The 26,665-nt window shown below is 42.9% G+C and overlaps 1 protein-coding gene and 1 pseudogene across 5 annotated transcripts in view; one reads left to right on the top strand and one right to left on the bottom strand.

Moving 5' to 3' along the window:
* The window catches only part of LOC106568841 (partitioning defective 3 homolog), a 242,394-nt gene that overhangs the window by 130,738 nt on the left and 84,991 nt on the right, over positions 1-26,665 (top strand). For 3 of the 5 annotated variants that reach the window (XM_014139557.3, XM_014139554.3, XM_014139553.3), the window contains 5 exons: positions 751-804; positions 4,495-4,683; positions 5,070-5,240; positions 13,971-14,130; positions 24,531-24,717. In XM_014139557.3, the coding sequence (XP_013995032.3) occupies positions 751-804; positions 4,495-4,683; positions 5,070-5,240; positions 13,971-14,130; positions 24,531-24,717 (761 nt within the window). The remainder of the gene's footprint in view (positions 1-750; positions 805-4,494; positions 4,684-5,069; positions 5,241-13,970; positions 14,131-24,530; positions 24,718-26,665) is intronic. The other 2 variants (XM_014139559.3, XM_014139555.3) reach the window with 1 other exon arrangement.
* Positions 19,608-21,244, bottom strand: LOC145860310 (lysozyme g pseudogene; annotated as a pseudogene).

The raw sequence follows: 26,665 nt of genomic DNA, 5'->3' as shown, positions 1-26,665 counted from the left end.
ACATGAACTTCACTGTTCTGTTGTGGTGCCAGGCAGACAGCAGCACTGAGGCTCTGATACTAGTACAGAACATGGGCTCTGGTCAAAAGTAGTGCACTATATAGGGAATAGGGTGCCATTTGGGAATCAGTCTGTGTTTCCGGGTAGGAGACACAGACGTTTTAGCGCATTAGCCCCCCCATCTCATCTGAATGGCCCTCCTCCAGTATCTGGATGGGGGGAGACTGGGGGACAGGGGAACAAAGCTAAGAGCTCCAAACGGCACGCTCTCTCTGTACTGGACCAATTAACCCGAGGCCTCACTTGAAGCCATAGCAGCCTGCAGCCACTCTCCCATCCCCCCTCTCACTAAAACAGGTCGAACACACAGAGACAATAGGCAACATCACCTTGACCCTCAACATGAATTAGCTCAGCACTTTGGCAACGTTAATAATTAATAAACATATAATCGCTGTTAATAATTGATTATCTCTCTGTGTGAGGTAGGTGGGGGGGGGGGGGGGGGGGGCTGCCGTTACCCAGAGGTGCATGCTATTGTTGACACTATGGGCCCTGGTCAAAAGTAATACACTATATAGCCAATAAAGTGCCATTTGAGATGCACCCATGAACAAGGTTAGTTGCCACTCCTGCTGACATGCTTGGGGTTTGTTGCTTGTGTGGCCTTGGTACCATGGAATGACGGGCCTGCGGTGGTCTCTGGTGTGTGTGGAATGTAACCACAGGTCTGACTGTTCCCCTCTCCAGCGTCGCTCGGTGAGGGAGGCCCTGTCGGCCACGGAGCCCCACTGGCTGACTGAGGTAACCACCCACAACAGTGTGTGCGTCCCAAATGGCACCCGTGTCCCTATATAGTGTACTCCTGTAGTGCACCATACAGGGCATACATACTGTTGTGCAGCAGATTGAATGAGAGTCAGTTGGGCTGTTCATTTGGACTGCCTAAGTAACAGTAAATGTGGCCATGGGTGGGTATGCCCTGTGGTCTCTACGCTCTGTCACTCTGTGCTGATTTAGGAAGTAACTGCCTCTTCCCCTGCCGTCGCAGGGCATCACTGATCTAATACATGTAGGCTACGTCTGAAATGGCACCCTGTTCCCTATATAGTGCACTTCGAAACATGGCCCATATGGCTTTGGTCAAAAGTAGTGCATTATGTCCTCCCGAGTGGTGCAGCAGTCTAAGGTAGTGCTAGAGGCGTCAGGACAGACCCGGGTGCGATCTCAGGCTGTGTCGCAGCCGGCCGCGACCGGAAGACCCATGAGGCGGCGCACAATTGGCCCGGCGTCGTCCGGGTTAGGGGAGGGTTTGACCGTCCGGGATGTCCTTGTACCATCGCGCTCTAGCGATTCCTTGTGGCGGGCCGGGCACCTGCACGCTGATTCCGGTCTCCAGTTGTACGGCGTTTCCTCCAACACATTGGTGCGGCTGGCTTCCGGGGTAAGCGAGCGGTGTGTTGGACATTAGGAAATTGGGGAGAAAAAGGGGTAAAAAGTATATTTTTTAAAATAAGCTGTGCATTATATAGGGTGCCATTTGCAATACACATTAGTGTAAATCCACTGCTAGTAGTATCCGTAATAGCTGATATCATCGGGAACTTCTTGTTCTGGTGGTGCTATTAGTTACACTGAGTTACTGCAAGTTGATATTGAAAAGGCATCAGTGCCAGTTACCCTGTAATGTAATGTAATGTAAAGCCAAGCCACGTTGATCTATGGTTACACAGACACATTTTCCACTCCCTCGACTCCGATGAATAATGGTTGTGCCTCTTTCTGCCCCCGCTCTCTGCCTCGCGCGCGCGCACAGTGTCATTTGTGCCCCCGTGCAGATGCGACTGCATTCATGTCTCTAGTGTGTGAATGTATGAGTCAATCAGAAGGCCCAGTGACTCTAGTGGAGAACAAGCTCTTGCCTTAATTAAAGTGATGTTTCAAGCTGCCACCTGTTCCTGCATATACAGCACGCTGTGACTGGGAGCAGCTGCTAGCTGGGTAATTGCCATCACACAGCCACAGTATAGAGGAGGAAGAGGACATGGATGGATCTGGAGTCTCATTCTAATCTGAAGCCATTCTAATCTCGTGTGTACTGCGCGAGATGTGTGGATGTTTCGGCGGATGAGGCAGATGGGAGATGGGAGTTATTTTTGGGGGAAAAACACATGACCTCGTGTGACGGTGATTATACAGGGCTGAAAGGTGACGTCCTTTTCTTTGCTCACAGTTCCACTGTGTTTAATGACTCGCTGCCCCGTCCATGAGGAGTGTGACGGTGTGTGTGTGTGTGCGTGCGAGTCTCTCTTTGTGCGCCTCACACACCTCCACATCAGTCTGTCTGGACTCCTCTGTCTATCCCCCAGGTGTTTGATATTCATGGTCTATCAGCATGCGGTCTCAGGCAGATAGTGAGAGAGAGAGAGAGAGAGAGAGAGAGAGGAGAGCTGCTTTAAAAAAAGAACCTCAGAAGCGTTCAGTGCTCTCCACATGGGCTCCCTCCAGCAATTACACCCTCCACTGCCTCCTCATCTCTCCTCTCCTCTTTTGCGCTTTTAATTCGTTTCAAGTGACTTTTTGATTCAATCAAATCGACAGGTTTGTTTGGGAAAGTTGAGAGCACGCCTCTAATCGCTTCAGGTGATGCTGTTGGGAGCGATCGGGGGGGGGGCGTGAGTGAGGCCAGGGGTGTGTAGGAGCCAGGGCTGTAGGGGTCGAGATTGGGGACGGGAGTGGAGGTGCCATTTTATTAACTCTGTGGAATACAAAAGCACCTTGCAGCCTGGGTTGTTGAGGAGAGGAGGGGAATAGAAGGCAGTTCTGCAGTTGTGTTCCACATGGATTCATCCTCTCTCCCCCTCTATCGCTCTCACTGTCTCTCTCTTCCTCTGTCTTTCTTTCTCCTCTTTCTCTGTTCTCTCTCTCTATTCCCCCGCCCGCTCTCTCTCCTTCGGTCTCTCCACAAAGTAATTCAATCTCTCTCTCTGCAAACAATGGGAGCTGATGAATGTTTGACACTGAGCTTGATTATGACTGCATTCATTACACACGCACATAATTGCTAGTAGTTTAGTGTGCAGATTTATTCAGAGGACAGCTGTCAATTGACAAGGCAGAGAGAATAGCTTTTTTGTGATTCATTGAGGCTCAGGCACCTGTTGCATTTTCTGATATACTGTATGTGTCTGCTTCTGTGTGTAGATAATGCTCTTAATTGTATACATTCTAGTGTCTTTTGGGGGCCTGCGAGGTGAGCACAGAATCAAATCAAAATTGATTTGTCAAATGCTTACTTACGGGCCCTTCCCAAAAATACATAAAAATGTTTATTGAAAAATAATAGCACGAGGAATAAATATAAAATGAGTATGGATGACTAGGCTATATACACAGGGTACCAGTACCGAGTTTCCGTGCAGGGGTACAAGGTAATTGAGGTAGATATATACAGTACATATAGGTAGGGGTAAAGTGACTAGGCATACTTATTGTGATCAGATACTCCATTCTTCTGACAATGTGTTTAGTCACAATGTCAATGTAGGCTCTACTTTGCTACAGAAGACCATAATACATTCAGAACACCGTAGGATCTCTATGACAGACAGTGTATCCAACCTTTGCCCCAAGAACTCCCAGTGACACACATGTTCATGCTGAAGTTCTCTCATCTGTAACTAAACTCATAGATGTGAGTTGGTCAGCCCATAGCTCCTGATGCTGAAGAGCGTCGGAATCAGCATAGCTACGTCCCAAATGACACCCTGTTCCCAACAGTACCAGTCAGAAATTTGGACAAACCTACTCATTCATTGGTTTTTCTTTATTTTTACTATTTTCTTTGTAGAATAATAGCAAAGACATCAAAACTATGATTTAACACATATGGAATCATGTAGTAATCCAAAAAGTGTTAAACAAATCCAAATCTATTTTAGATTTCTCAAAGTAGACCCCTTTTGCCTTGATGACAGCTTTGCACACTCTTGGCATTCTCTCAACCAGCTTCATGAGGTAGTCACCTGGAATGCATTTCAATTAAAAGGTGTGCCTTGTTAACTTAATTTGTGGAATTTCTTTCCTTCTTAATGCGTTTGAGCCAATCAGTTGTGTTGTGACAAAGTAAAGGGTGGCTACTTTGAAGAATATTAAATATATTTGGATTTGTGTAACACTTTTTGGGTTACTACAGGATGCCAAATGTGTTATTTCATAGTGTTGATGTCTACACTATTATTCTACAATGTAGAAAATAGTAAAAAATAAAGAAAAACCCTTGAATGAGTAGGTGTTCTAAAACCTTTGACTGGTACTCTGTACAGTATAGTGCACAAATTCTGACCAGGCCCTGGTTAAAAGTAGTACAATATGGAGGGAATAGGGTGCCATTTGGGACACTAATCTTGTATTTGCCTATCAGTCGATCTCACAGTAGCAGAAGTGACCAGTGAAGCCGTCCTTTCTCCCTCCCTCGCTCTCTCTCCATTCTAGAAGGTTGAGGAGGATGACCTGGTGTTGACCCCTGATGGTACCAGGGAGTTCCTGACCTTTGAGATCCCTCTGAGTGACTCGGGGTCGGCAGGGTTAGGGGTCAGCGTCAAGGGCAACCGCTCCAAGGAGAACCACGCTGACCTAGGCATCTTCGTCAAGTCCATAATCAACGGAGGAGCTGCCTGCAAGGTGAGTCTTGCCCCTCTCATTAGGATTCCAATGTTCATGATCATATAAGTAATGATGTATTTTTTTGGAGTTTATATACTAATCTGCCCATTAGCATCTTCTGTCTATCAGTTCTGATTTGACAGTGAACTTCATTGCTTTTTCTGCTATTCGTTATTCCACTGACAGTACAGTAACCTTGGTGCCAGTTTGTTTCTTGCACTCTAGCCTACTCTCTAGGGAATTAAGTAGCCTGGGTGTCACTCGTTGTTCGGTGTGACAAGGAGTTGGCAAGATGACGCGAGCAGATCTGGGACCAGGTTAACAGCACAGTGCGATTGCGTTGAACAGCCTGATCGTGGGTGTTGACTGATTCTGATCCGGCGTGTCATATGCTGTGTGAACAGGATAGACGGCTGCGGGTCAACGACCAGCTGATAGCGGTGAACGGGGAGTCATTGATAGGCAAGACCAACCAGGAGGCCATGGAGACGCTAAGGACGTCTATGTCGGTAGAGGGCAACAAACGCGGGACGATTCAGCTGATTGTGGCCAGGAGGGTCACCAAACGCAGTGAGGTAAGCCCAACCATCCCATTGGGACAGCTGTGGAGATTATTGAACCAGTCTGTGAACGGGCTCATAGTAATGAATGGAAACGTGTCCAACATGGTTTCCATGCGTTTGATACCGTTCCTTATATTCCATTACAACCATTACTATAAGCCGTCCTCCTCTCACCGGCTTCCACTGAATAACACAGGTGTACGCTGAAATAACCTTCTAACCCGCAGGGAGTCTGTGTAATGGTGGGCTTTTTGGAGGCAGCGGCTAATAGCGCTGTGGCTCTGCGTCCTCCTTTCCTTAGTTACTGCCATGGCCAATGGATTGTTTTGTCTTTACACATGTTTAATTGCCTAATTATTTTTTTTATTTTTTTTATGACTGCGTTCTGTTTTGTGTATGCGTTTGTTTTGACATTATTCCTAAATAGACAACCCATCACAAAGATACCTTGAAGTTTGAAGTTTTTCCAAAAACACTTGATACAGTTGTTCGGTTATCATTAACATACACCCTCCCACATGTAGTCCCTATGTTAAATTCCAAAGCCAGGGACACGTTCTGGACTGGAGAGTTCTGCTATGGATATGCTATAAACAACAGTTAGTCAGGTGGGTCACAGCCGTTAACACGACATGAGCTGCGTCCCAAATGGCACATTATTCCCTATTTAGTGCACTACTTTTGAACAGGGGCTCTGGTCCAAGATAGTGCCCTATGTAGGGAATAGGGTGCCATCTGGGACGCAGACATGCTCTCGTCTTAGCCTCCATGCCCCGGGGTCTAATGGGGGAATTGGTGACGGCTGGCCAACAAAGTATTTTTCATTTCCATGCAATATTGGCACGCTCTCTCTCTCTCTCTCCATATTTCAGTGTCAAGACTATCCTGGCTTGATCACTTCTCTATCTAGTGTACTGCACTGTCCACTTTCCAACAGTGTGTTGTTTGTAGTGTGAACTGTACTGTATGCCTCCATCCCTGCCTCTGCCTCTTGCTACGCTACATGTCAGACCTGTGATGCCCATGGCGCAGCTGATAATTGAAATCAGAGCAGGGGCTAAGGGCTGAGCGGTGTGTTGCAGTCGGGGCATGCTGTGCTGTGGAGAAGTCAGGGGTGAGAGCAGAGAGCACTGGCCTTGAATGAGGTACAGACACACAGGGGAGACTGGTCAATATCTGCGTCACAGATACAGCTGAAAGGATGGCTTGGACTAGAGTATTATGGTTATAGGTATCTATCTAGAAGAGGATTTATACTTCATTGATCCATTTCCCTTGCAGTCCACAGAGTATGTGATGTACAGTGTCTTCAGAATGTTTTCGTACCCCTTGACTTATTCCACATTTTGTTGTTTCAGCCTGTATTCAAATGGGATTAAATCTGGGGTTTTTTTATCACCCATCTACACACATTACCCATAATGACTGTCCAAACAGCAAGTTACAAGTGATCAAATCGGATGAGTGTGTGTTCAGACAGCAGTCATTAGCTGGCATGGCTATGTTAGTTGTCATAGTAACAACAGGTGTGTGCGTAGTGGTGTAGGCTGATTGGTGTTGGTTAGGGGTATCAAACTCATTCCACGGGGGGCCTGGTTTCTGCTGGTTTTAGTTTTTCCTTTCAACGAAGACCTAGATAACCAGGTGAGAGGAGTGCCTCACTCATTGGTGACCTTAATTCGTCAATGGACAGAGTTTGACACTTGGTGCTTGTGGTTCCTATCACTCAGAAGTTAAGTAGCAGGCGAAGGTGACAGCAATGCCGGCCATGGACATTCCCCAGTTGCTTTGAATGTTCAAAATCATAGTGTAAGAACACTTTTTTTTAAAGCCTCAAAGGATAAGATGATCCAACTTTCAAAACACGTCCTTTTTGGCTAACCTCAGCAGTCACATTGCCTAGGGTTTCCCAAACTCGGTCCTATACGCCTGGAGGGTACAGCATTTTCCATTATTATAATGTATTCAATCTCTCGTCAAGTTGGTTGTTGAGAGATAGATAGACATTTTCAAGTCTTGCCATAGCATTTCAAGCTGAGTTTAAGTCAAACTGTAACTAGACCACTTAGTAATATTCACTGACTTCTTGGTAAGCAACTCCAGTGTATATTTGGCATGGTGTTTTAGGTTACCTAGGTGTTTGGCTAGACTGTGAACTCTCCTTCCAGACTCACGTTAAGCATCCAATCCAAAATTAAATCTAGAATTGGCTTCCTATTTCGCAACAAAGCATCCTTCACTCATGCTGCCAAACATACCCTCGGAAAACTGACGATCCTACCGATCCTCGACTTCGGCGATGTCATTTGCAAAATAGCCTCCAACACTCTACTCAACAAATTGGATGCAGTCTATCACAGTGCCATCCGTTTTGTCACCAAAGCCCCATATACTGCGACCTGTACGCTCTCGTTGGCTGGCCCTCGCTTCATTACTCATCGCCAAACCCACTGGCTCCAGGTCATCTACAAGTCTTTGCTAGGTAAAGCCCCGCCTTATCTCAGCTCACTGGTCATCATAGCAGCACCCACCCGTAGCACTCGTTCCAGCAGGTATATCTCACTGGTCACCCCCAATGTCAATTCCTCATTTGTTTATTTATTCCATGTGTAACTCTGTTCTTACATGTGTCGAACTGCTTTGCTTTATCTTGGCCAGGTCGCAGTTGTAAATGGGAACTTGTTCTCAACTAGCCTACCTGGTTAAATAAAGGTGAAATAAAAAAAATTAGAAAAGCTTATTGTCCTACTGAAAAGTGAATTTGTCTTCCAGTGTCTGTTGGAAAGCAGACTAAACCAGTTTATCCTCTAGGGTTTTGCCTGTGCTTAGCTCTATTCAGTTTATTTTTCTAGAAAAGAACTCCCCAGTCCTTGCTGTTGACAAGCATACTCATAACATGATGCAGCCACCACCATGCTTGAAAATATGAAGCATTGTACTCAGTGAGTGTTGGCGTCCCACCTAGTCAACAGCCAGTGGAATCGCGTGGGGCGAAATACAAATACCTCAAAAATGCTATAACTTCAATTTCTCAAACATATGACTATTTTACAGCATTTTAAAGACAAGACTCTCGTTAATCTAACCACATTGTCCGATTTCAAAAAGGCTTTACAGCGAAAGCAAAACATTAGATTATGTCAGGAGAGTACCCTGCCAAAAATAATCACACAGCCATTTTCAAAGCAAGCATATATGTCACAAAAACGAAAACCACAGCTAAATGCAGCACTAACCTTTGATGATCTTCATCAGATGACACTCCTAGGACATTGTTATACAATACATGCATGTTTTGTTCAGTCAAGTTCATATTTACATCAAAAACCAGCTTTTTACATTAGCATGTGATGTTCAGAACTAGCATACCCACCGCAAACTTCCGGTGAATTTGCTAAATTACTCACAATAAACGTTCACAAAATACATAACAATTATTTTAAGAATTATAGATACAGAACTCCTTTATGCAATCGCGGTGTCAGATTTTAAAATAGCTTTTCGACGAAAGCACATTTTGCAATATTCTGAGTACATAGCTCGGCCACCACGGCTAGCTATTTTGACACCCACCAAGTTTGGGGCTCACCAAACTCAGAATTACTATTAGAAAAATTGGATTTCCTTTGCTGTTCTTCGTCAGAATGCACTCCCAGGACTTCTACTTCAACAACAAATGTTGTTTTGGTTCCAAATAATCCATAGTTATATTCAAATAGCTCCGTTTTGTAAGTGCGTTCAGGTCACTATCCGAAGGGTGACGCGCGAGCGCATTTCGTGACAAAAATTTCAAAATATTCCATTACCGTACTTCGAAGCATGTCAAACGCTGTTTAAAATCAATTTTTATGCTATTTTTCTCGTAAAATAGCAATAATATTCCAACCGGGCGACGTTGTATTCATTCAAAGGTTGAAAGAATTTGTTTTAGAATTCTCATGAACGCGCATCTCCAGTGTCACTGTCCCCAGACTGACCACTCACAAATTCTACTGCTGTTCTTCACCCAGAGACAGCAGACACCCCATTCCACTTTCTGGCGCCTTCTGAGAGCCAATGGAAGCCTTAGAAAATGTCACGTTACAGCAGAGATGCTGTATTTTCGATAGAGATGCAACAAAGGACAACAAATTGTCAGACAGGGCACTTCCTGTATGGAATCTTCTCAGGTTTTGGCCTGCCATATGAGTTCTGTTATACTCACAGACACCATTCAAATAGTTTTAGAAACTTTCGAGTGTTTTCTATCCAAATCTACTAATGATATGCATATTCTCATTGCTGGGCAAGAGTAGTAACCAGTTTACATCGGGTACGTTTTTTTATCCGGCCGTGCAAATACTGCCCCCTAGCCCCAACAGGTTAATTTCTTTGCCACATTTTTTTGCAGTTTTACTTTGGTAACTTATTGCAAACAGGATGCATGTTTTGGAATATATTTATTCTGTACAGGCTTCCTTCTTTTCACTTTGCCATTTAAGTTAGAATTGTGGAGTAAGTACAATGTTGTTGATCCATCCTCAGTTTTCTCAAACATTATAAAGTCATTATTGGCCTTGTGGTGAAATCCCTGAGCGGTTTCCTTAATCTCCGGCAACTGAGTCAGGAAGGCCACCTGCATCTTTATAGTGACTGGGTGCATTGATACACCATCCGACGTGTATTTAATAACTTCACCGTGCTCAAAGGGATATTCAATGTCTGCTTGTTTTATTTTTACCAATCTACCAATAGGTGCCCTTCTTTGTGATGCATTGGAAAACCTCCCTGGTCTTTGTAGTTGAGTCTGTGTTTGAAATTCACTGCTCGTCTGGGGGGGCCTTAGTGATAATTGTATGTGTGGGGTACAGAGCTGTGGTAGTCATTCAAAAATCATATTAAACACTATTATTGCACACAGAGTGAACGTATTTCGGCTTGCCATAAGAAAGGGTTTGAATGCCTATTGACCTGACACATTTTATATTCATTTGTCAACTTTCGAAAAAAAAACATTCCACTTTGACATTATGGGGTATAGTGACATATCTCAATTGAATCTATTTAAAATTCAGGCTGTAACACAATAAAATGTGGAAAATACTTTCTGAAGGCGCTGTATATAGGAACCATAGTAGAAGTCTACCAAGAGGCACAGCCGTTCAGGTGGCACAGCCGTTCAGGTGGCACAGCCGTTCAGGTGGCACAGCCGTTCAGGTGGCACAGCCGTTCAGGTGGCACAGCTTCATGGACAGGTGGTGCTCCTTTCACTCATCACCTCACACCATCCCTCTCTTTCCTCGACATCTCCTCCTGAGGTTACTTCTTTAGGATAGTAATCATTGGCAAACCTTATTCTGAATCTGAACTAATACTTCCTCAATATTAAACCCCGCCCCACAGGGCTATTCAGACAGATCCCTCCAATCACAATTCAGCCCCATTGGAGATCAGCCCTGCACCAGTTTAATTATAGGACTGAATATGCAGTGCGTGGAGTGGTGATTTGTTGACCGACCTCAGTATGGCAAATCTCCTTGGGCTGTTATTAAGGCAGGCTAGATAGGCTCTCTGTTTCAGCCAGTTTCATTAACTCTCCCATTTAAAGTAGAGGCTGACTTCCAACAGTCTGAAGCCAAATGGCCTCTCTCTTGAAATCCTTCTCCAGGTCTCCAGCCTGAGTCATTCTCACTTACCCTTGTTTTACTGGCAGTAGTCTGCCTGCTTGGTGATTGTTCAGCTGTTTCTACACGAATAGAACTGAACCTTTCTGTATCACACTGGTCTCTCTCTGTGTTATCACATCTATCAAACACCTGGGAAATGAAATGAAGGGGCTGTGGATTGATTATCCACTGATTACATTTCCTCGTGTTGTGATGCTCATCTGTTGTTGGCAATTCTTATACTAATGTTAAGTTCTAAATTCTGCTGCTAATCCAGTTGGACACAGCGCACACTAGCGTTCCAAAGTTTGGGGTCACTTAGAAATGTCCTTGTTTTTGAAAGAAAAGCTATTTTTTTGTCCCTTCAAATAACATCAAATTGATCCGAAATACAGTGTAGACATTGTTAATGTTGTAAATGACTATTGTGGCTGGAAACGGCAGATTTTTTTTATGGAATATCTACATAGGTATCATAGGTACCCCATTCTCAACGTCAACAGTGAAGAGGCGACTCCGGGATGCTGGCCTTCTAGGCAGAGTTGCAAAGAAAAAGCCATATCTCAGACTGGCCAATAAAAATTAAAGATTAAGATGAGCAAAAGAGCACAGACACTGGACAGAGGAACTCTGCCTAGAAGGCCAGCATCCCGGAGTCACCTCTTCACTGTTGACGTTGAGACTGGTGTTTTGCGGGTACTATTTAATGAAGCTGCCAGTTGAGGACTTGTGAGGCATTTGTTTCTCAAACTAGACACTCTAATGTACTTGTCCTCTTGCTCAGTTGTGCACCGGGGCCTCCCACTCCTCTTTCTATTCTAGTTAGAGCCAGTTTGCTCTGTTCTGTGAAGGGAGTAGTACACAGTGTTGTACGAGATCTTCAGTTTCTTGGCAATTTCTCACATGAAATAGCCATCATTTTTCAGAACAAGAATAGACTGACGAGTTTCAGAAGGAAGTTCTTTGTTTCTGCCCATTTTGAGCCTGTAATCGAACCCACAAATGCTGATGCCGCAGATACTCAACTAGTCTAAAGAAGGCCAGTTTTAATGCTTCTTTAATTAGTTCAACAGTTTTCAGCTGTGCTAACATGATTGCAAATAGAGTTTTCTAATGATCATTTAACCTTTTAAAATGATCAACTTGGATTAGCTAACACAACGTGCCATTGGAACCCAAGAGTGATGGTTGCTGATAATGGGCCTCTATACGCCTATGTAGATATTCCATTAAAAAAATCTGCCATTTTCAGCTACAATAGTCATTTACAACATTAACAATGTCTACACTGTATTTCTGTTCAGTTTGATGTTATTTTAATGGACAAAAAAATTTGCTTTTCTTTCAAAAACATGGACATTTTTAAATTACCCCAAACTTTCTCTCCCTCCCTCTCTACCGCACCTGCTGTCTCGACCTCTGAATACTCGACTATGAAGAGCCAACTGACATTTACTCCTGTGGTGCTGACCTTTTGCACCCTCTACAACCACTGTGATTATTATTTGACCCTGCTGGTCATCTATGAACGTTTGAACATCTTGAACAACAATCTGGTCTTAATGGCCATGTACTGTTATAATCTCCCCCCGGCACAGCCAGACGAGGACTGGTCACCCCTTAGAGCCTGGTTCCTCTCTAGGTTTCTTCCTAGGTTCCTTCCCTTTCTAGGGAGTTTTTCCCTAGCCACTGTGCATCTGCATTGCTTGCTGTTTGGGGTTTTAGGCTGAGTTTCTGTATAGCACTTTGTGACATCTGCTGATGTAAAAAGGGCTTTATAAATACATTTGATTTGACAACTAACACAAGCCCATATTTATAATATCTGACTAGGCGGAGTCATCTTCTATGTCTAAGATAAACAGTCATTCTCTGTTGCTGGGCAAGAATTGTTCCTCTAATGGTGGTGTCGTGGCCCAGCCTGAGCCCAGAACCTTCTTGGTCAGGGATGTGTGTTGTGTGAGAAGTATTCACTTAGTGTTGTTAGGTGGGCCCCTCTGGCCCCTCTCCCAGAGTTTTTTTTTCTTCTCTCTTCAACTGTTGTCCTCACCACCACCTCGATGTTGAGTTCCACATCGCTCCTTGCCCTAGTTCCACAGAGACTAGCCTAGCTTATCAGGAGCTGAGACTCAACTGTTTCCCTTTACTTACTTCCTTAGAAATAATAATATACAGAAATACAAGAACATGTCTGGACGGACGGACACTTTCTGTCCTTCCTCTTGTCTCTGCAATAATGCACACATCCAAACCAATTATTATTGCTACTAAGAAGCTGCTTATGCAGTTATAAACGGGCTCATGTAATTCAAATGGGCTCAAGTAAGTTTCCAGCACCGCTAAAGGGATGGTTTTCCCAGACACAAATTCTGGACCAAAAAAAATGCTATTTCAAAGCAGAATCTCCTTTGAGAATACTTCTTAGTCTTCGACTAGGCATAATCTGTCAAGGAGGCAGTCCCTATAGTTCAAATCAATGATATAGGAGATTCTAAGTGCGAACAATGAGGGCATCCACACCATAGAGATCCTGTCATTTCTACTGTTGCGATGGAATTCTATGGTCCATACACATTCAACCCCACTTCCTCCTCAGTCATGTGTGTTTAAAGGTGACATAGTCAGCAAATGGCCTGTTTGTCCATTAAACAGCAGTGTGTCCCATAGACACCTGAGGGAAATGTCACTGTGCTGCTGCTCTCCTGTGGGGGGAATGTTGACAGCTGGTGTCTTAACTGCTATTGGAAATCCATGGTCATTTATCTAGCTAGCCGGGGTCGTGGTGGTGCTGCGGCTAATGTTAGCACCAGGCTAGCCTGCCTCTACCAGTCTGCCTGTCCCTCACGGAGGGGATTATTATTATCTATAAGTTAAGCTGCCATTGTTGCTGCTATCCTACCGTGAGTGTGAAAGGGCGATAATGGGGTTGTGGCATTGAGCCAGTTCAAACTCTTTAAAGATTTAAGATCAAGATTTAATCCCAATGTACCAAAGGGAGAATTCCGTCTCGTACTGCACCTTCCCACTATAATAAGGATTGTTTCTTCCAATATGTCATGTACTGACTGTACCCGTCTTCTCACCCATCTGTATGTAGCTGGAGGCCCCAGGGAGCCCCCTGGGACCGGAGCAGGCCCTCCTGAACTCCTCCCTGCTGGAAGACCGGGAGCGTCGTATCTCCCACTCCCTGTACGGAGGCATAGAGGGCCTGGACGACAACCTGATGCCACAGCAGGCTCTGATGGACAGGATGATGGGTGAGTCAGGTGATCCCTTAGATACAGCTGGAGGACTCTAGATGGATACAACCCGTTTTAGCATGGACATTGGCAATGTTGAGTCTTACTCTGTGTGACTCACTGTATCAGGGGTAGGCAACTAGATTAAGCCGCGGGAGATTTTTGTAGGAGGGGATGGTCCGGGCGCAACGTAATTATAGTAATTTGTACACTGCAAATTGACCACAACTAAGCCCAAAAAGAGATTCTATTTGAAAAGAACAATAATTTCATACCTTGAATACAGTGAGACACGATCACGTCTTTTTTTTATTCGTGGAAATACGTTCTTAAATAAAACACATTTTTGGCTCAATTCCTGTTTTTTATTTTTTTACCCAAAACTAAAATAGCCCCCAATTTGTTTTACTAAAAACTTTGGGGGGGCCTCAAAAAATCACTCGCGGGCCGGTTTTGGGCCGGCCGTCTGTTACTGACCCCTGCCCTATAGCTTCTCACACCCTTACTGCTGGGTTAGCACCTGATCTGTCTGTCATTCACACTCTACAAACTGGAACGTAACAGTTTGATAACAGCCCATTCACACCTGAGCCAAGCTCAGATAATGTGCTATTGTTACTGGAACAACATGGGCCAAATAATTGAAACTAAGAACTTTATAAGACACCATTTCTGATGACTCCTACTGATAAAAAGTATTCACTTTTAACCATCTTATATACTAGAGAAGGTGGACTGGAATAGGTACACCACTACCTCGTGTTGTAACATCTGGCCTAGCGACAGGCTGGTTGCCATCTAAATTCTATGATTGATTGAATCTCTGCCGCTCAGTTGTTGCCGGACCGTTAAAATCCCTTTCTTCCCGTCAAACTGCCTGCCTGCCATCCTGTCTCGCTGTTTGTCAGACCAAGGCCCTCACACACACACACACACACACACACACACACCTGGTCTTCTCTCTCGGGCTCGGCCTGAGGCGCTGTCAGATCAGGCAAACAGAGAGCTCAGGGATTCACAGAGCACACACACACACCACTGAATCAATCAGAAGGTGCTCTGCACCATACAAGAGCCCCTGAGCTGTAAATCATACGCAACCTTTTCCTTGACATTTTCCGAGACATTAAGATCAGCTGAAAGTTGAATGGAAACTCAAAGCACGGTCAGTTACGCCATTTCCTGTGTTGACAAACCTAATCGTCGCAGATCAAATAATCCGCTGTAAAAACACACATGTGGACCACAGGGGAAGGTACTACTTTCTCTATTGGAGTAGCCCTAAACCGAATGTTGCTCTTACATTGCCATCACTCTCATCTATTTAGATAGCGTATGAGACCCATTAATATGTTGTTACATCACTCTGCGTCCATCCACTTCCTTGATCAGTGTTTCACTGTGAACCTATTGCAGGATATCTACATACTGATACAGTCTAATGTATCCTAAGCAGGATTGTTGTTGCACTGTCAGCCCATTTTAACATCTGATACAATGACCTGAATGTGATCTTTTAGAGACAGAGCATATAACTGTTGACGTTCCAGGTTTAAAGTGTCACCAAATGCTTATTGTGAACCATTAAACAACAGCTTGACGGTTATGCCTTAGATTGTCATCTTGGTTGCGTGACTCACTTGCGTGCCTTAATTTGAGTCATTCTGGTTAGAAAATCCCCAAATCCCATGGTTCATAGCACGCTGAGTTTATTTCTTCATTATGTCTTTGCATACCTAGAGAACTCAAAGCAGTTAGGAATTGTCTGTCAGGCTTTGTGTCAATGTCCGATTTAAAGTGGTTGGAATAAAGTTAAAGCCGTTTATAAACCGTATTGGGTAGTAACGGATTACATGCAACAGGGATTACCTAATTGTAATCAGCCCGGATGACTTTAAAAAATGTGTTAAACAGCTGATTACGTTTAGTATTACTTCAACCAATATCAAAAAGAACATTTGATACCGCTTTGTCAGCCTTGCTGTCATTTAACGCACCCTCAGGACTTCTCACATGCACTCAACTCGGCAAAATGTTGTCTAGATGATCGCCCTCAAGGGTGGATGGCTTCTTTTTGGATTCCAGTTGATTGAATGAGTAGGTAAGGCTGTCAAACAATTTAAACCTGGCCCACTGGTCAGTCATACAGTTGTCTGGACTCCATAGAGTTCTGCCTACTGCTTTGTAGTGTATTTACAGTGCACTTTCTGATTGTGCAAAATTTCAAACCGTGAATGCGGGAAAAAACTGTTATAACAGTTGTTAATGTTGAAAAGAAGATGATCCCATGCTTATCTGTAGGTTGACATTTTATTAATCAACTCTTATATTGAACGAAGGGGCACTCATGTCGGCCATTCTCTGTTAGATATAGGCCTATACATGAGATGCACTGTTAGATATAGGCCTATACATGAGATGCACTGTTAGATATAGTCCTATAGATGAAATGTACTGTTAGATATTGGCCTATACATGACATGTACTGTTAGATATAGGCCTATACATGACATGTACTGTTAGATATAGGCCTATACATGACATGTACTGTTAGATATAGGCCTATACATGACATGTACTGTTAGATATAGGCCTATACATGACATGTACTGTTAGATATAGGCCTGATGACGAGTGGACATGTGACTGTTAGATATAGGCCTAGTGACGAGTGGACAGCTGGCAAACAATCAGCAATAATTAGGCTATATTTAGAGTTGGCGAACTAACCACCACCTCAGCTGGTGAATGAGTCCCACATGAATTATCTAAATGGGGGATATCTCTAAATGTGATATCTCTAAATAAAATAAAGAAGCAGAGCTTTCGTTACTCTGACGTTCTTTCTTGCACTGTACCCAATGATTTATGAAAACTTACTTGGTAGGTCGATGTCCTGGTTGTGGTTTTACAGACTTGTTTAATGCATTATGTACACACTTTATAAGAATACTTGTGAAATGCACATTGTTATATTTGGTAACACATGTTTATTTTCCCTCAACTCCAACCTCATCTGATGCGTAATACAGATGTGGGTAGAGCAATTGTTTACATAAGGGTGCAAATTATAAACACTCAGAAAAGCTCTGATGCATAAAGTCTGATAAAGAGCAGTGTGCGGGTTTCTTACTTTTTCTCATCTGCCTGGGTGTTTAAAGTCATTACGTTACTCATTTTGAGTAATCCAGAGGATTACGTTACTGATTACTTAATTTTTCATGTAACTGTAATCGGTAACTAATTACAAGTAGTCCGCCCAACCCTGTTTATAAACCAGTATTTAATTCACTGGCGTCGTTTAACAGAGGATGAAGAACGGTGTTTGAATTCCAAATGGCACCCTATTCCCAAAAGTAGTGCACTATCAAGGGAATAGGGTGCCATTTGAGAAACAGACGGCGAATAAAATATTTACAATGCAGTTCAACTATTCCCCTCCATTACCCTTTCAAGTCCCTCTCCTCCCACAGTGCTTATGAACTGTTAAAGGGAGAGTTCACCCAAATTACTATCCCTTTAATGATTCAGTTTTTCCCCTAAAAGAGCTTTGGAAGACACCCTTATCATTATCTGTTGTGTAGACTAACTTCGATGTAGTGGCAAAATGTACATTTCATCATAAATAGACATACCCAAAAGTAACTGCTGTTCGTGTGTAATTACATGATTCTGACGTGCCAAAACATGGTATGTTTGGAAAGAAGACATCTGGGAGATTATGAGGAAATGATCAGAAGATAGATAGGAGTTACGTAGTTCAGAATACACAACATCAGGGTCACACAAAATAACCGTTTTATTTTGAAAGTAATCTGTCATTGACAAGCTATAAGTAAATTATTGATTCCCAGAGCTGGAAACACATCAGATGGCTTCCACAACATGTGAACAATATCAGAAAAAAAGGGATTGATAGACCTAACAACTAGAAATGGGCAGATGTTTTAGTAAGTGGTGTCAGGTGTGGTCACGGGACATTTCCAAGTGTCCCTAAACCTCTCCAATTGACATATGTCTGTAAATTAGGTCATTCCAGTGCTTTTACATATATGCAATCCCTAAATGCTATTTGTTCAGTATAAAACCCCAATTTCTACCATATCAACCTCACTCAAACATTGTGGTGGTGTTATGGATTATCCAGGGTACATTCAAGTGTCCTTTCAACCTCGCCAAAGTGTCCGAATGTGGTAATTGCACACTGGATGTGGCTAAAAGTTATTGTTCACTATAAAAAAACGACATCTCTACGACACCTACCTCTCTCAAACATCGTGGTGGATGTCGGGGGACATACAGGGGATATGGATGTCGGGGGACATACAGGGGATATGGATGTCGGGGGACATACAGGGGATATGGATGTCGGGGGACATACAGGGGATATCCAAGTGTTTTCATCATCATTTGTCAAGCGCAAAGATAGTCACTCGGTAGACATTCGATGTTGCCATTTAAGTCCTACTGTTATCATCAGATAGCAGATAACATCCAGCAAGAGGCTAGTTTTGTTCCTACCAACCTAAGGATTCATTTCATACCACCCTTGTAGCTGTAGCTCAAACACAGACCAAATCAAAGCTTACTTTGTAAGATGTTTGTTGAAAACGTGTAAAATAAACATTTTGGGGACTTTACATTTAAGAGGTTTTAAACAGTATCTGTCACACTTCGTCTCCAATCCAATGTCTCTCCATGTCATCGATTCAGACAGGGAGTTATTTAGAGATCAAATGAGCTTGGCACAGTTATACCTAGCCTGCTCCTAGTTGTACCATCACTCCTGGTTACAGAGAAAACAAAGTAGCTGTTCTGTCTATTAGATTACACATACAAGTATGGTACTAGACAGGGCATTACTTACCATATCATATGTCATAGATTAAGTTTTCTAACCAAATGTTTCATTAGACGATGTTAGTGTGATGTTACATTACAATACTCTATATCAATTCATGTGAATTGGAAAGCCGACGTGAACTGTAATCGTAGAGATGAATGAAAATACAAATTTCAGCCGACAATAAATCACCAGGCTGAAAATGTAGGCTGAACATTTTATTTTCATTCATCTCTATGATTACAGTTCACTTCAGCTTTCCAATTCACATGAATTGATATATAGATTATAATACTCATACTTGAAAAGTTTTAAGTGTTTTGTTGTTCCTCAGGTCACTGTGAGTCGCGTTGTTTGAAAATCACTGTTTTTCAAATGTTTAAACGTTTGATGTCATCGGGTAGAACTTTTGAACGTTATATATGTTTTCTACAGTACGTTGAAATGTGCCGTTTTTGCATATGTACACACTGGTTTGGTGCTGGGGATTATGAATATAGGTTGAAAAGTGGGAGAGTTGCCCTTGTAAGCATAAGCACTCTTACATAAAATACAAACAAGTTAGCAATAAGTTAGTTATTGTAAATTATCTTCATGTGGATAATAAAAAAAACTAAACTAGAATCGAACTCAACCATCATAATAGGGATACATTGTCATATAACGTTTTGTGAATTATTTTGACGTCAAACATTTACCTCCAGATACATTTGCAGTTAACTTTTATTACCATTACGTTTGGAATATTGAGCACCCTCCCTCTGGTGACATTATTGGACTAGTCCCTCTCAGTGGTGTAATCAGCCATTTGCTCATCAGATTTGGCAATACGGATTTCTGTCTTGGTACCAATATATATGGTACCATCTAGCTCTGGCAACATCATCGTTGGAGTAGTCTCCTCCAGTGGTTTTCACATCCACCTCCTTATGTGAATGGATATTTCCAACCCCCACATTGGCAGCTATTCCTCCTTTCAGATTCCTCTCTCTGTTCCAGTTGAACTTTTCCTTTATCTTATCAAGGAATTCAATGAGAGACCCAGTGGCTTCTTCAAGATGTTCCTCGCTGTCCCATTCCCCCTTAGGATTCAGGTGTTTTCCACCGGTTGGGGTAATGTCAATGTGCATAAGCCCAAAGGTTCATTCCATAGTCCCCCCAGCCTGGTTTGGGCGTTCGTGGGGGGGGTCCGTGGCCTTTATTGCTCTCCCACCCGCTCTCCCATCTCTCTTGAGATGATGCCACAGGTTATAGCTGGGTGTATATCACACTTTATCGACGATGTCCTTGTACTTCGTCATGTCATCCAGATCATCCCTTGCCGTTTTGCCAGATGCATCCTCTCCTGCGGTGTTGTGGTTCGCTCCTGCTGTCTCCCTTGAGGCACCAGTAGTTTCAACCAGTATAATCTCTCCGTGACGAGAGTTTATTAACCACCCTAAGGCTCTGTACAACAACGGCAGAGTTGAGATATGGCTGACTTCTTCATTCAGTCGCGCGGCTTTCTTCCGTGTAGCCAAGTGGTCGCCTCAGTTGGATGCGCTTTGACGGTGTGCACACCCGCCGTAATGTTTAGAGTAGAGTTACCTGGATTGCTGTTCTTCTATTGGTTTGGGGAGTACGCATGATTTCCAGGAAACCGTTGCTCAGTTCATATAAGCCAAGCCCGATATGGGAATAGCTGAAACTGAACGACGACTGTGCAAGGTATAAAAACACAACCCTGGCTTGTTGCATTATTTTTGCTTCAGTAGTAGTCTATTGGCCAGGAGAGGCTGTGCTGCTTTCAGATTGCATGCCGTCTGTAATGTCAGACTGAATTGCAGACGGCATGAACACTGTCGGCTTGCTGGTTTGAAAAACATGCTATTTTACATCCAAAATTCAAAACAGAATAAGTACATCACTTTGAACCTCAACACTTTTTAGCTAGACTCTGTGATGTTGCTTGCCCCTGAGAATACAATGGCAAAATGAGTTCGTTGTATTGTTTTAGTTAAGACTAGTCATGATCAGGGCTAACAAAGGTTTTGTCTTTGCCGGATTTCTCTGATCACTTTCCCATTGTTGTGCAGAGATTCCCCACGGCTATGACAATTAGCTACAGAGGACAAGAGACTTCAGTAAATTATTCTCTTCTTTAGGCAACGGCTCCTTTTTTTCAAGAAGTGCACTGAAGGCAATTCCCCTGCTTATGCTAATTAGGCAGATGGACTTGGACAGTGGAAAAATAACCTTCTCTCTTCTGCATCCCTCTTCTCTCGCCCAATTATTCTCACCTCTCGCCATCTCTCATTTCATCTGGCCCGCCTGCCTTTCTACTTCTCGGCTATTAAATCCTGCTCCTCTTCAAAATTCACCGGTCTGTTTCCACGTCGTCTCTGATAATTGCTTTTGCTGAAGACAAGACAATTCTGTAAAGAAGCTGTAACTGTTGTTCCTTTGTCCCAATGTCTGATTGTATTATGGCTAGTGTAAACAGCCTTCATTTTAAGGGAATCCCACCTAGTCAATGTCTGATTGTATTATGGCTAGTGTAAACAGCCTTCATTTTAAGGGAATCCCACCTAGTCAATGTCTGATTGTATTATGGCTAGTGTAAACAGCCTTCATTTTAAGGGAATCCCACCTAGTCAATGTCTGATTGTATTATGGCTAGTGTAAACAGCCTTCATTTTAAGGGAATCCCACCTAGTCAATGTCTGATTGTATTATGGCTAGTGTAAACAGCCTTCATTTTAAGGGAATCCCACCTAGTCAATGTCTGATTGTATTATGGCTAGTGTAAACAGCCTTCATTTTAAGGGAATCCCACCTAGTCAATGTCTGATTGTATTATGGCTAGTGTAAACAGCCTTCATTTTAAGGGAATCCCACCTAGTCAATGTCTGATTGTATTATGGCTAGTGTAAACAGCCTTCATTTTAAGGGAATCCCACCTAGTCAATGTCTGATTGTATTATGGCTAGTGTAAACAGCCTTCATTTTAAGGGAATCCCACCTAGTCAATGTCTGATTGTATTATGGCTAGTGTAAACAGCCTTCATTTTAAGGGAATCCCACCTAGTCAATGTCTGATTGTATTATGGCTAGTGTAAACAGCCTTCATTTTAAGGGAATCCCACCTAGTCAATGTCTGATTGTATTATGGCTAGTGTAAACAGCCTTCATTTTAAGGGAATCCCACCTAGTCAATTTCTGATTGTATTATGGCTAGTGTAAACAGCCTTCATTTTAAGGGAATCCCACCTAGTCAATGTCTGATTGTATTATGGCTAGTGTAAACAGCCTTCATTTTAAGGGAATCCCACCTAGTCAATGTCTGATTGTATTATGGCTAGTGTAAACAGCCTTCATTTTAAGGGAATCCCACCTAGTCAGGAGCTGTGAGTTTTGCTCACCTGTCAGCACCATTGTTGTTGGTAGAAGAGTGACCTTGGCTTGGTCCACCAAATAAGTTTGAGGCTCAAATGGCGCTCTATTCACTTTATATTGCATTACCTTTTACCGGAGCCCTATGGGCCCTGGTCAGAAGTAGTGCACTATAAAGGCAATAGGGTGCCATTTGTTACCCATAATAACACTCTTACGTATGGATGGATGTCCGTCCAGAAAGTTGATTTGCTTCTAGAAAAAAAAAAAAGAGCATGAATGAAAGTTGATTTATTCATTGGGTTACTCAGTGCTTGCCACCTTTATTCAAACTCATCTACAGTGGCATTTACGTAAAGAACCATAGAACCATTCTCAGTGTCCATTGGTCTGTTAAGGGACAGTGTGTGTGTGTGGGCTGAGAGAGAAAAAGTCCCCTACTGGGTTTGAGGGCTCACCGACGCCACAGAGTTCCCTGAAAAGACACAGAGCAGGGGTAGGGACTAGAGACCACAGGATCAACAACACACTAAATATATACACACACACACACACACACACACACACACACACACACACACACACACACACACACACCTCGGCTCTATTAAGATTGGTCACGGCCTGAACTTTAAGCACACTACTATTCATCCGGCCATGCAAGTTGGCCAGGCAGTCGGAACTGTGGATGTAATTGGTACCACACATCCTCTGTGTGAAAGGCTATGAGAAACAACACTAACCCTGGCCTCAGGTCCTGGGTAGAAAGTCCTGTTCTCCTGCCATGAGACCCAAACAGATTCCTAACACAAATGAACTTTTCTCTCCGTTATTGTGTAGGGCTCTTATACAGCATAGAAACCATCCTTCTATAGACAGTCAGTTACCCACAAAGACAGTGTTGCAGAAAGTCCTGCATTGCATATCAATGTGGTTTTTAAATCCCTCAATTGGATACAAAGAAATGGGACTTTTTTCTTTTTGCCTCGGTCTGTGAGCGTGCCAAAGAAAGTAGTTATATATTTTTCCCAATGGCGCAGCTTGCGTTAATCACACTCTAATGACTCTTAAGAATGTCATGACAGATGCTGATTGAGAATTTCAGTCTGGGGCTGCTTTTAAATTCAACAATTATTGTGGTAAGTTAGTTATGTTGCTATATCAAAGGATCAAATGTCCAATAAATATCAAATAAATATATCAAATGTCAAATGAATATTCAATTAACGCTTTAAATGTGTGTATATGAGAAAGGCAGTTAACCCACTGTTCCCCGAAGACGTGGATGTTGATTAAGGCACCCCCCTGCACCTCTCTGATTCAGAGGGGTTGGGTTAAATGCGGAAGACACATTTCAGTTGAAGCCATTCAGTTGGACAACTGACTAGGTGTCCCCCTTTCCCCTTGTTGTGTAATGCAATGGTCCCCAACCGGTCGATCACAATAGACTGGTCGTTCTCCAAGGCGTTTCTAGTCGATCACCAAACATTTCTGTAATAAACCCAATGATAAAGCCTTGCATTCCTATGTTTTGTATTTGTTTTTTGCTGTTGGCAGTTGGTGCACTATTTTTTATTTATTTAACCTTTTATTTAACTAGGCAAGTCAGTTAAGAAGTCTTATTTACAATGATGGCCTACACCGGCCAAACCCTAACCCGGACGACGCTGGGCCAATTGTGCGCCGCCCTATGGGACTCCCAATCACGGGCAGTTGTGATACAGCCTGGAATCAAACCAGGGTCTGTAGTGACACCTCTCGTTCTGAGATGCAGTGCCTTAGACCGCTGCGCCACTCGGGATCCCACTTGATTCAGCAGCTCCAGCACCGTGAAGGCAAAGTGTTCCCATTTTGATCCATTTCATGTGTCTGAAAGTAGAACGCCGCCTACCCGGCAGGGCCAGAGATCAAATCAAGTGCACCTACCTACAGGATAGGCCTACCGCTGGCCAATTGGATAACTTCGATCACTGTGTCTGCACAGTTTCCTAGAGCTATAAACTGACAAAAGAAACCTTGAACGCAGTGAATACTGTAACATTTCAAAAAGTGTTCCCCAATGCTGGAAGGGGGGCACCGAGTGAAAAGGTTTGGGAACCCCTGGCCTACTGCACAATACAGAACTGTTTTTAATTGCTTAAAATGTTGCATAGGCTTAAGTCATGTTTAATAAATACATCTGCTCCTCCATGTTGTCCTACAGGTAACTACCAGCTCTCCCCTACGGTCAACATGCCCCAGGACGACACTGTCATCATCGAAGACGATCGGCCACCTGTACTTCCTGCCCACCTCTCTGACCAATCGTCTTCCAGTTCCCATGACGACATGGGGTTCCATGTGGAGGTCCCTCCAACTTGGGCCAAAGAAATTCCAATTCAGAATGAGAGGTGAGAGCAGAGGACAATCCCAAATGTCACCCTGATCCCTACATAGTGCACTACTTGACCAGAGAATGTTACAGCAAATGCCCTTGTGTCATGGTGAATGTTCTCCCCATCTCAGAAAGTTGCCCTAGTTCCTCCGGTCATAAATCTCCAGTGTGTCTGATGGCGACTGTGTGTGACTCTCAAATGGCTCCCTATTCACTACATAGTGCACTACTTTGAAAATGGGCCCCGGTCAAAAGTAGTGCACTTCATAGGGAATAGGGTGTCTTTCCTAGTCAGCCTCACATACTGCTCCTTCTAGTAGCTCCCTGTGAAACTGTTTATCAACTGTTAATGTATCAGACTTGACACTCCTTTAAAAAAAGAAAATTTGACGTTTTTATTGAAGATTACATTTATTTTTTATATAAAACCAAAAATCATGGTCTGGCAGGTACAGCACATATCATCATACGTTCATCAGATTAGTGACAGTAACATCTTTTTGAATTAGACATTTTTCAAGTACGAAACCCATTTTTCCCAGTATTCCTGGCCTCTCTCCTCATGAGTTCTTAAAGCAAAAGGTCATATGCTTCATAATAATGTATTTCTTTAAAAAGGGTATTTTTGAAGCCATTTCCTAGTGATAGCCTTTTTACTAGATGCCAGTAGGACTTCAACAGGTACTTTTCTCTATTGTGTAATTTATCAGGTATTTCACCCAAATACAAAGAAATGAATGTTAGTTCTATGTCAAAACCCATTCTTTTTCCAATTTTAGGTCCTATTTCTCCCCAGTAAGTTTCAATGTGTGATCCGCCCTTGATAGCCCGCATTCTCTCCAACAAGGTGTTGGGAGACCAGTCTGTTTTCATTTCAGTTTAAGTGTTATGAGAAAACGTGTAACATTCTTCCAACAGAATTCCTTGAGAAGTCCTTGAGTTGGTAGAGCTTAGTTGAGTCTCAAATATGTTCAACCATGTTTCATCAGTTATTCAAGTTAAGTTCCTTCTCCCATTTCTGTTTAATATAGTTTGTAGAGTGTTTCTTTGAAAATAAAATCTCCAAGTAAAGACTTGAAATAGTATATTTTTTTTTAATACTCCCCAAATTGTATGCGTTAGTGAATTATGTTATCAATTTCTGAGGTGCCCGAGGGTCAATCAGTTTTATATCTTTTAAAAAGTAGTATCGAACCTGTAGGTACCTCTGTAGGTCGCAGTTGTAAATGAGAACTTGTTCTCAACTGGCCTACCTGGTTAAATAAAGGTGAAATAAAACAAAATAAAAATTTGGATTCGTATTCTGAATTGATTGGGCGGACACAAAATAATATTTTAGGCTTGGTAAGGTCACAGCCCCCCCCCCCCCCTGTTTTTTGGTAATTGTAATCTCATTCTTGGTCTCTTACTGTTCCAGATAAACCTTGATATCCGTTTATCCCATTCTCTAAACTGTTTAGGTGGGATTTCTAGAACAAATACAGTAACCTCAGCAGGATATTCATATTGATTGTTTCAATTCTGCTTCTAAAATCCAAAGGAAGTGAATTCCACCTGTCCAGGTCATCATAGATGTTCTTGTTATAGAGTTTGGCTGTATCTTTTTAGATTTACTCCCAAGATATTTAATAGATGAAGAGAGGTCCACTGGAAGTTCTTCCTACTCTTCAGCTCTTGCTGTGGGGTGTAATTATATACTAGGACTTGGGTCTTGTGTACGTTAAGCACATACCCTGAATATGTTCCAAATGTTTGTAAAACATCATCAATCTAGGTACACTTGAGCCTGGGGCTTTAAGGAATAACAGAACATCAGCATACATGAATATCTTATGTTCACTGCTTCTTATTGTTATCCCCTCTGAAGATGGGTCCTGTCTTATTGCCTGTGCCAACGGCTCGGTGTACAAGGAGAAGAGCGTGGGTGGAAGATTAGCCTCGTCTTGCCCCTCGTTCTAAACTTA

The sequence above is a fragment of the Salmo salar genome, chromosome 14 (genome assembly GCF_965601325.2).
Source record: "Salmo salar chromosome 14, fSalSal1, whole genome shotgun sequence".
NCBI classification, from domain to species: domain Eukaryota; kingdom Metazoa; phylum Chordata; class Actinopteri; order Salmoniformes; family Salmonidae; genus Salmo; species Salmo salar.
This window is presented reverse-complemented; position numbering and strand designations above follow the sequence as displayed.